Below are 11,459 nucleotides of genomic sequence, written 5' to 3'. Positions count from 1 at the left end.
AATGAATTTGAGGTGTGGCAAATGCATGAGAAAAGGAGAGTTTGTTTCAGTTGTCAAGATAACTTTTTATTATATACATCGTTCATTTAGACGGTGAAAAATTGCCGGTCGGCCTTCGTTTACAACTGAAGACCTTTGTATAATTTCAATGCCTGTTACTATGTTAAGCCCACCGATGATTAAATTTTTGTAAATATCGTTGATGCAAGCACAAAAGCTTTTTATGTGCAGGTATAGAATTTTATTTACTGCTCTATGGGGATTAATTACTTCTAATTGATGAATCATGCAAATTCTAAAACTTGGCTGATTTCAAAGATGAGCAGTTTTTAAGACACTTTGTAGGGCAACAATGTACAATTGACGACACACCACCTAGTAACTAACCACTCAGAACACACCACGTTTGCGACACACCTAGTATCTGACCAATCAGAACACACCACAGTTACGACACACCTAGTCAATGACCAATCAGAACACAATAGTTTGTGAAACTTCAGCTATACTCTAAGACTACGAAAGAACATGCCATTTGAACGTGAAAGTGAACGCAAAAGTCGGTAGTCGCACCAAGAATAATGGACAAAGACGAAATTAGTCGTTTGTGAAATATCTCTTGGAGTTCTTTGAAACCATTTTAAGGTAAATGTGTTGTTTCTTGTTCTGAGTATAAGTGTACTACACTGAGTACGGATTGAATTGAGACGTTCATGTGATGTTCGTTTAAGCAAAGTGCGGTATGGCCTTTCCTTAAAGTGTTCGTCCTTGTAACTTTTCTTCTGTGTTTGATTTTAGACATGAACATTCTTCTGTTAAAGAACAAATGGCCATTAGTTGAGATTAAGAAACAACAAACTAATGTTGGTGTATTCACTCGGCAATTAAAGAAAATGGTTGTTGTTCACAGCGATGGAAGAGAATTGTGGCCGTTGTAGAACATTTTCTCGAGAATGAACAATATACATTGATGGTGACCTTTGAACAACGATCAAGAATGAACAATATACTTTAATGAGGTCTTCTGAACAATGATCAAGAATAGGCAGTATACTTTAATGAAGTGTTCTGAACAATGATCAAGAATGAACAATATACTTTGATGAACTTCTGAGCAATGATCAAGATTGGACAATACACTTCAATGAAGTCCTCTGAACAATGATCAAGAATGAACAACATCATTTGATGAGATTGAAAACACGTGTCTTCTATTCTCCTAAAGGCTATCTCTACCAAGAATGCAAACACTAAACACTATTGATGAGTGGTGCATCCATCAACCTAACGCCTGTTTCCATGGAAGAGTCAATATTATAACCTTTTCAAAACATTCTTCGTGGACATTTTCCTGCTAAGATCATGACTGGTCAAACAATCGCAATGATGAATAAAACCACGCCACTATCGAACGCCCAAATTTCAACATTATTTAATTCAAAATTCTTCGTAAAAACATGGAATTTCTTTGACGTGAAAATACAAAACCTAAAATCCTAATTTTCCGACTGGCTGTCGATATTTCCGATGTAATGCCGTAGGCGACATGCACAGTTGCAAGAAATGGCCAATCTTGTTTCTGTGCTTGCCGTCGTCGACATAAAAGCGGTGATGTTTGTCAGTTAGCCTGAGAATTGGATACGATGGTTTCACCATCAACGTTCTGAATTTTTCAAAAAATTATTTTGGGCTTTTTTGTGGCTGTCCTTGCTCAACATCCGATCGTTTCATCTTCACAATTGGCATGAGATTCGTCATTCATCGTAGTCTGTCGTCGAACTGCAGGGGATTCGTCGAAAACCGTAAGTGTAATAATAATAAGCCTTTTATTTAGTTCGGCCTGCTAACAGGTCCAATCTCTAATATATTTTGGACAGTAGCCACAACAAATCCTGGTGTTCAGTATATTCCACATGAAGCTATTTTTTAATGCAGGAATGCAATTTCAAGAAACATCTAAAGAAATTAACATCTGCATTTTCAAAATAGTCTTGATTAAGAGGTGCTAAAAATGTTCTTTCAGTTGAAATAATCTAATTGTGTTTTTTGGTGCTGCATTAATTGTATTAAAAATTTGTATATTAGTAATCATGTAGTTGTATCAACTGTGTTAAGTCAGTGACTGACGTGCAATTGTGTTTGTCCTATATATTTTACCTTCGAAAAACCTCTGTGTGAATATACTGATTTAGGGAGCTACGCATGATCGCAGTGGCTGTTGCCTCGCAGAAGAATAGACAGTACCATTTAGCTTAGAATCGGAAATGCAAGTGAAGTTTGGCCAAAGGAAGGCAACTTCAACTTGGGGTTAGTGGGTACAAATGGTACCTTAGCGTAGAGGATGCAAATAGCATCTGTAAGAAGACCTTTGAAGACTAGATCTAGCGAGCAAGACCTATTGAAGACAAAGGAAAGATGATGGTTTTTCTGAAAAGACAATATATCTCTCCCCTAGTACGGTAAAAGCATGCAGTCGTTGTAGTTGGCCAATTTCATGAACGGCTTTCTACAGTGACTATTAAGGCACTCCTGGATCCCCTATAATGCATGAGTAGTTCAACCCACCCCGGTTGGAGGTCACCCGTAGGTGCAAAATGCACTAGGTTAGGTTAAGTTAAGGGCATGATGGGTTACCTCCTTCAAGGGGCATTCCTTTTCAGGGCGGAATTCCGGTGTCATGCGCAGGCAGGAAGTTTAGATAGCTTAGGCATGCGCTGTAGTTGCGGCGGGTAGTTGCTACGCTCAGGTAACGAACGTGAGGTTTGTACCTTTCAAGGATGAACCTCACTATCAAGATAAATGAGTGAATTTTAAATGTTTGGAAGAAAACTTTCAATCTTTTCTCTCATTCCTAAATCGACAAATATATACTTAAAAAGTATTTAATTTGTTAAGACATTTACAGTATAGGGGGCGGCGTGGCAGTTACTGTAAATGTGTAAAAGGATATGTTGTTTTCTTATGAAGAAAACTTCACTCCTGGGAATTTCGATGCGGCAAGCCACAGTGAAAGTGAGCATAAAAATAAATTAGTACACCAGGTCTAAGTATGCGGTATGCCTTCATAATAACCTAAAAGAAAACACGGTTTTAATTAAAGTACATTGTTTTGCTTTTTTTATAATGGTTACTATGAAGACAAACCGCAGACGTTGTCACATATTTAACTTAAAAGTTACACGAAGGTTTCCATGTTCACCAGTCGCGTTTCTATGAAAGTCATGTATGTGATAATTGTCAAAGTAAAACATAATTTAAATAAAGCGCTGCCGGTTGTTTGGTTAAACTATCACCACTTATTTGATAACCAAACTTTTAACGTGTGCTTCTTCAAGTGGTTTCAAAAAACAATGAATTTTGTCTGATCGTAAAACTAACTTGAACATAAACTAATCCATGTCATACAGCCAGCGCTTGCTCCAATTTTAGGCGTTAGTGGCGCGCGCAAAGCACTGCAAAGGTGCAAAATAGGGGCGCTTAAGTGGCGCTAGGTGCGACTGACTTGGATGTGGATTGGATAAGAAAAACACACGTTTAATGAAATTCCCATCATTTACACAATTTTCTCGTTCAAAGTAGAAAATTGTCCGGTTCGGTGATCGATTTACGTGTAGTTAAACTGAAATATGGCAGCTTCGATTCGTTATTTGTACGTTAAAATATAATGGCGAAAATAAAAATCTTCAAAAAAAAACAAAAATACCTTAAAAAACTAACAAATTGTTAGGCTTGAAATGGTATGTGAAAATTTTGCGGTTTTTTTTTTGTTCTTGGCTTTTTGAATCGTTGCAAAGTAAGTAAAGTTTATTGTTTGTAAGGGCCCCTGGGATGCGGAACTTCGGCTAAAATCACCAGCGGTTTTTTCCTGTTCAGTATTCTCCAAGTTCTTACGACTTTGTGCTCGGTCTTGGTTTATACCGTTCAGGTTTTTCCATTAGGGATTTTATATTTCGGTTAGATCTTCAAAAAAAACAGTGACCTTGGTGTGGGACTAAGCTTGTACTACGTTATCATATCCAACAATGGACCTTAGGCCCTGTTTACACTATACCGGATAGCTATCGTAGCAGATTGAATATTCTTTGTATTAAAAGGCAGTGAAATTGTTCAACGTCAGAAACACAAGCAAATAGACTAAATCTATCAGCTTAGTAAGCTTTTACTCCGAACAGTTAACCCTTTAAAGCAAATGAAGTTGTTGTGAGGAGCGAATCCGCTATAGTGTAAACGCAGCCTAAAGAAATACAATTTGAAGCTTATAAACACTTAGCTAAGCGAGCCTAAAATCTATCAGCTAACATTTACAGCCATCTTCACTTTCGTTAAAAAACTAGCGTCATGTTTAAGCTATTCCGCTTTTTGAACAGTTTGCGTGATTTTAGTTACAGTATTTGGCATATTTGTTTTTAACACATAATGTAAATGCGAAAGTTTTATTTGCGTGTAGTCGGGGGCTCAAAGTTGGACATTTAAGCATTTTAACGTTGAACCGGCAGTATAGAAAGGCTGGTTATTTTTGTTTGTGACGTTAAATAGTGAAGTGTAGTGCGAAGAAAGCATCAATGTTTTGAACGACATTAAGAAGCTCTTCACCTGTTTTTTTACTACTCCGATTAAGAAATAACTTAGCAACTTTGAGCCTCATAACTCTACAAAGATCATTTTGGAAGTATAAAACATCCATAATATGTTCATAGCCAAAATTTTCTGAACTATACAAGAAAATCAGCCTAGATCCGGTATTTTCAAAGAGTGGTACAATTTAGTCTTTGGGTTCGATTCCCAATGCACTGTTTTTTGTATAAAAATAAGTAACATCTTTATTCTTTTTTATGTTAAAGAGTTGAACGTTCAATATCTACATTAGTATAATAGAGGAAAGCGTATTCAGGGCAATATATATAAAATAATTTCATTTCAAAGATATAATTTTCTTGACAAATACACGTGGTCTGATTAGAAAACTAATATCTTCGAAATTCATTTACTCAGAAGAAGTCTTTAACAGAGAGAAAATTTGTATTCTTGGCAAATGTCTCATGAATTTCTTTCTTTACAAATCTGATGAAAGTGGCTTTAGTGTACGAAAAGAATTAAAACCTACATAATTTTGGTAAACATGAGATAAAAATATCAAAAAAAGCTTCATTAAATTTTTTGTTTTTCAAAGAATCTATAGATATGACTATTGATGCTTGCCTTCAATTTTTGATTATGTTCATAATACCCATTTACAGTCCTTTGGACATATACAATCCAGGCTTAGAGCTTCATCTACCAAAGTCGTAATGTACTTCACGTGACGTAATATTGACTTCGCGTGACGTAAGTAATGACTTCACGTGATGTAAGTAATGACTTCACGTGATGTAAGTATTGACTTTGAAAACTTACGTATATCAATGCATACTTTAATGTAAGTGCTTCCATAAGAAATATCTCCTGAAAATGCACGTCCTTCACCCTTTATTAATTTCTTTTTTTCATTGAGTTTTGTCGCGTTTCTTTAGTGTCGTGTTAGCGTTAGTGTTCGTACAAAGTATTCCATTGTGAACTGCAAATTTTCTTGTTTTAACAAGAGCAATGTGAAAAATACATCAATTATTATCAGACAATATAAATCACATAATGTTTGATAGTATGAATGTCATTCTTTATTAATTTCAGAAAATCTGTACGTATACAGCTGATAGCTCCGTCTATAGTCATTCATAATCATACTGTTATTGTTGTAAGTTTGAAAATTTGTAATCCAGGCATTGAAATAAAATTAATATAAAATAATAATTATATTAATTTATGTAAAATTAATCGGTTTGGTTTCGTGCGTCACATCTGATGTAGAAAATTTTAGAGTCTTCGCTAATTGGAGAATTTTTTTAAAAATACTACTTCATGGAATAGCAAAATACCAATTATCGATTACAAATTGTGAATGACTACCTTTTGAACCAAACTCTGATTGGATTAGCAACACTTTCTGCTTTACATCTTGAAAATTTTGAATAAGATACAGCTACGTTTTACGCAGAAATAGCAGTTGTGGTTAGCAATAAGTTTATCAAACTAAAGAGTAGAGTTATTAACTCGTTAATAACTAGTATATAGTATTTTGCAGGAAATTGGTACCCCTTTCTCTAAATTTATCTCAATGATATGTGTATTACAGAGCTGACGGAAAATTACTACAAATAATTACTCTATTTTATAGGTGAAGAATTGATTGACGACACAGGTCTGCTTTCTAACAATGACGTGTCAAAAATGGACGAAACACTGGGAAAGCTTGATAAAGATGACGACACTTTTCCAGTAGGAAATAGTGTTGTGGAGTCACAAGGTATATTTGCCCAAAATTTGTTTACTTCGCAATATGAAAAACAGTTTTACATTGTAGCTAATATAGTAATATATATCAGTGAAACCTAAGTTTTCCTACTAACGTAAAAGTGGTCGTTAATGACAGTGGGTTATAAAGCAGGTTTGTGAATGACGGCATGAGTTTGAATTTTTTTAACCTCATCCATATTATATATATGATGAAATTTCAATACATTGGTACCGATAATTAATAACTTATTATTTTTTTAAGATAGAAAAATAACTTTTTATGACAGCATTTGGATTAAAGTTATACATGCACGCGTGATGGTGGAGAAATTGTTACTTTGGATTATTTTGATTTTGCGTGCTTTTTCTTTGCCTTCTCGCACTTTCAATGTTTATAAAAGTGTAGCGTCAAAAGTTTCAGGCCTCAAGTCTCAAAGTCATTCTTTTGTAAATGAAAACCAAATCTCTTGACAAATTTCTTGTCGGTTAGAACTTAGAAAGCCTTGTGTAGGTGTTTCATTCTTTTTGAACAATGCATGGAACAACAAAGCTGTGTATTGTGTGTCGTTTCTAAACACAATTGATAACTAGTGCTAACGCTAATTTGTAAAATATAGGCAATGCTGAGTTCGTTAATAATGAGCCAGATGCAATTAAAGCTATTTTAAGAGATTGTGTTGAACAAACAAAAACAAAATGCAATAAGGAAACTGAGGGAAAACAAAGACTTCAAAGAAAACAAAGACTTCAAAACAAGACTTCATTTGTTTATAGTTAGAGGAGGAGGAATAATCGATAAATGAAGTCCTCTTTATAGGTAAGCACAGAGAATGCTTGACAAAAGCGCATCTTCAGAAAAACTTTGTATTTATTATACATTTACATAGCAATTAATTTTTTTCAGATCTGAAAGCCCTTCTCAAGTGTTTTTGATAACTCTTTCTTGGCTGCGCATTATGTTAAAGGAAATCAACCCAATGAATTGGAGTTCCGTTTTTTTTCATATGACAACATGTGCCACCTAGATGGCTTACAAGCAGCGAAAAAAGTTTTGCCATGGTCTCAACCATGGGATAAAGCATGGCTGTCAATTCGTAAAATAATTGATAGCCTTCATATCAAAAATCACAAAGACGAGAAATGCCTGGAGAAATACAATCCTTTGCTTTTAAAAACTGAAATCCCAAATAGAAATACAATGGCTGCTGAACAGACTTTCGTCTGGTTTAAGAAGATTCTGTGTGCTATGCCCAAAGTGCATCATTTGTTTTATTTACATAGAATGGTAAAGCACAGAAACAAATATACTGTTAGATGCTGTAAGACTGGTAAAAAACCTCTTTTACGAGTCGTTCGTAAGACGGAAAGCTAATTCATTCCCTATATATATTGGTCATGTTGCAAAAGTGTCACATGTTGACGAAAAACATGCACCAGCTATAAATGACATGAATATTTTATGCGCCTTTTCATTATTGAACAATTGTCAATAAATGCATGGACAAGATAATGGAAGATGCATTATGATGCATCTTTAAAAACTGTTGAACTTTATTACTGTGGCTGGAAAAACATCATTTTAAGGAAAAAAAACACTTAAGTATAAAAGTTTAAACGTTAAGATGACTGAAAATTAAATAAAAACATGAAGTAGCTACAAAGAGATTGGTTGTAACACTGCATCACAATACTTATGTTTTTTATTAGCTGGTGCATGTTTTTCGTCAAAATGTGACACTTTTGTATTTTGCCCAATATACAGGAAATTCAAATGGTGTACTTCACCTGATGGACGTTTCATTTTCAAAGGGAGTGAGAACTCATTGCTGCCACAAGAAATGTTAAAAGCTAAATCATTTTTCTTTGAAGAAATTTCTTCAAAGAGCACTCTTGTTTTAGAGAAACAGCAAAGACTTTCATGATCCATCTTAAAACATTGCATGGAAAACGTGAAAGAAATATTGCCATGCATTTGAAATATTAAAGATAATGATTTTAAGTATAGGTTATCTAGGGGCTGTTACTGCAGCTTTAAATACAGCCTATGCTATACAAAAGATGGCTCCAAAAAAATGGGGAGCAGGACTTTTAAGTGTTTTACCCAAAGTTTGGGAATACATTGAGAAGGTTGGTCGTGATGTAGAAGAAAACAAGAAATCTTGGGGCTACTTTAAAAACAGTTGGGAGTCATATCTTGAACTACGGGGATTAATGAATGGAACCAGTGAACCAAAGTTTCCAGTGACATATAACATACCTGAACGTGATGCTTTTTATAAATCTGTCAGTTATGCATGTTGGGGTGGGTCCAGTGGTAATGATGCACCAATGATTGCTTACGATGCTTTGATGATGGCAAAAGATTCCTGGTTTCAATTGTGCTCTTGTTCTATGTTTCATGGTGGAGATAGTGAGAGCACAGGAATATTGGCTGCAGCATGGTGGGGTGCTATGTATGGTATGAAAGGTGTACCCCTTGGAAATTATAAGAACCTGGAATATGGTCATAGGCTTATGGAACTGGGTAAAAAATTACTGAATGTATCAAAGAATATGAACAACTAACAGGATAGTATTTAATTAACAAAATTCTGTCATTCAAATATACTTTAATATGTTTGTAAATCATACAATAAAAATTACTACTTGGTTATGACATAAAAGCAAATTACTTTAGAAATAAAGTCTAAAGAAGAATGTCAGATTCAGGGCATGGGCAGGTCTAAGTTTTACTTAGGATGATTCCTGGGCTGTAGAGTAAGTTTATTGACTAGATATCAGTGAAACTATACATAGACAAGGACCATTACATCTTTAGGTTCATTTTACCTGATAAAGTGCAAACTGAAAGTGTTTTGTTCAGTACTAAAAATACCTCCTGAGGGGGAGGGGAGTTGACTTGGCAGGTGGAAGTCTTGCACCTACGGTCTATGTGTTAAAAATAGGCTTAACATAATTTAGAAGGCACAATTTCTTTGAAACACGTAGCTACCAAAGTGTAACTGTAAAGCTTTGTCATATTCTCGAGTTTCATAATACAACACACCTAGATTTTTTAAAAGACTTAACGACATCAACCTGACTAGTCCCTAACGATTGTTTTCGAATTTCCAGAGCTTTTTCATGAAACTCTATAGCTTTGTCGTAGTTTCCAGTATCACTATACACATTACCAAGATTGTTTAAAGACGCAGCGACATCAACATGATTTGGACCTAACGATTGTTTTTGAATTTCCAGAGCTTTTTCATGAAACTCTATAGCTTTGTCGTAGTTTCCAGTTTTATTAAACACATTACCAAGATTGTTTAAAGACGCAGCAAAATCAACATGATTTGGACCTAACGATTGTTTTGAATTTCCAGAGCTTTTCATGAAACTCTATAGCTTTGTCGTAGTTTCCAGTATCATTATACACATTACCAAGATTGTTTAAAGACGCAGCGACATCAACATGATTTGGACCTAACGATTGTTTTCGAATTTCCAGAGCTTTTCGTGAAACTCTATAGCTTTATCGTAGTTTCCAGTTTTTTGAAACACAATACCAAGATTGTTTAAAGACGTAGCGACATCAACATGATTTGGACCTAACGATTGTTTTGAATTTCCAGAGCTTTTCATCAAACTCTATAGCTTTGTCGTAGTTTCCTGTTTCATGTAACACCTCACCAAGATTGTTTAAAGACGCAGCAACATCAACATGATTTGGACCTAACGATTGTTTTTGAATTTCCAGAGCTTTTTCATGAAACTCTATAGATTTATCGTAGTTTCCAGTTTTATTTAACACATTACCAAGATTGTTTAAAGACGCAGCGACATCAACATGATTTGGACCTAACGATTGTTTTTGAATTTCCAGAGCTTTTTCATGAAACTCTATAGCTTTGTCGTAGTTTCCAGTATCATTATACACATTACCAAGATTGTTTAAAGACGCAGCGACATCAACATGATTTGGACCTAACGATTGTTTTTGAATTTCCAGAGCTTTTTCATGAAACTCTATAGCTTTGTCGTAGTTTCCAGTATCACTATACACATTACCAAGATTGTTTAAAGACGCAGCAACATCAACATGATTTGGACCTAACGATTGTTTTTAATTTCCAGAGCTTTTCATGAAACTCTATAGCTTTGTCGTAGTTTCCAGTATCATTATACACATTACCAAGATTGTTTAAAGACGCAGCAACATCAACATGATTTGGACCTAACGATTGTTTTTGAATTTCCAGAGCTTTTTCATGAAACTCTATAGCTTTGTCGTAGTTTCCAGTATCATTATACACATTACCAAGATTGTTTAAAGACGCAGCGACATCAACATGATTTGGACCTAACGATTGTTTTCGAATTTCCAGAGCTTTTTCGTGAAGCTCTATAGCTTTGTCGTAGTTTCCAGTTTTTTGAAACACAATACCAAGATTGTTTAAAGACGTAGCGACATCAACATGATTTGGACCTAACGATTGTTTTTGAATTTCCAGAGCTTTTTCATCAAGCTCTATAGCTTTGTCGTAGTTTCCTGTTTCATGTAACACCTCACCAAGATTGTTTAAAGACGCAGCAACATCAACATGATTTGGACCTAACGATTGTTTTTGAATTTCCAGAGCTTTTTCATGAAACTCTATAGCTTTGTCGTAGTTTCCAGTATCATTATACACATTACCAAGATTGTTTAAAGACGCAGCAACATCAACATGATTTGGACCTAACGATTGTTTTCGAATTTCCAGAGCTTGTTCGTGAAGCTTTATAGCTTTATCGTAGTTTCATGTTTTTTGAAACACAATACCAAGATTGTTTAATGACGTAGCGACATCAACATGATTTGGACCTAACGATTGTTTTATAAATTCTAGAGCTTTTTCATGAAATTCTACAGCTCTGTCGTAGTTTCCAGTTTTATTAAACACCTAACCAAGACCTAGAGACATCAACATGATTTGGACCTAACAATTGTTGTTTAATTTCCAGAGCTTTTTCATGAAATTCTATAGCTTTGTCGTAGTTTCCAGTATCATTATACACATTACCAAGATTGTTTAAAGACGCAGCAACATCAACATGATTTAGACCTAACGATTGTTTTTGAATTTCCAGAGCTTTTTCGTGAAGCT

At 34.8% G+C, this 11,459-nt stretch overlaps 1 protein-coding gene and 1 long non-coding RNA gene across 2 annotated transcripts; both read left to right on the top strand.

Annotated features, from left to right (window-relative positions):
- The first annotated feature begins 6,213 nt into the window (after window positions 1-6,213).
- Window positions 6,214-7,012, top strand: LOC124457956. Its single transcript, XR_006952911.1, has 2 exons — window positions 6,214-6,340; window positions 6,948-7,012. It is a non-coding gene; the product is annotated as an uncharacterized LOC124457956 (long non-coding RNA).
- Window positions 7,013-8,388: 1,376 nt separating this feature from the next.
- Window positions 8,389-8,895, top strand: LOC124457319 (protein ADP-ribosylarginine hydrolase-like). The gene has a single exon (XM_047007592.1). The coding sequence runs from the start codon at window positions 8,389-8,391 to the stop codon at window positions 8,893-8,895; it is 507 nt and encodes a 168-aa protein (XP_046863548.1).
- Window positions 8,896-11,459: the final 2,564 nt, after the last annotated feature.

This window comes from Xenia sp. Carnegie-2017, unplaced genomic scaffold (genome assembly GCF_021976095.1).
Source record: "Xenia sp. Carnegie-2017 unplaced genomic scaffold, XeniaSp_v1 HiC_scaffold_6, whole genome shotgun sequence".
Taxonomy (NCBI): domain Eukaryota; kingdom Metazoa; phylum Cnidaria; class Anthozoa; order Malacalcyonacea; family Xeniidae; genus Xenia; species Xenia sp. Carnegie-2017.
This window is presented reverse-complemented; position numbering and strand designations above follow the sequence as displayed.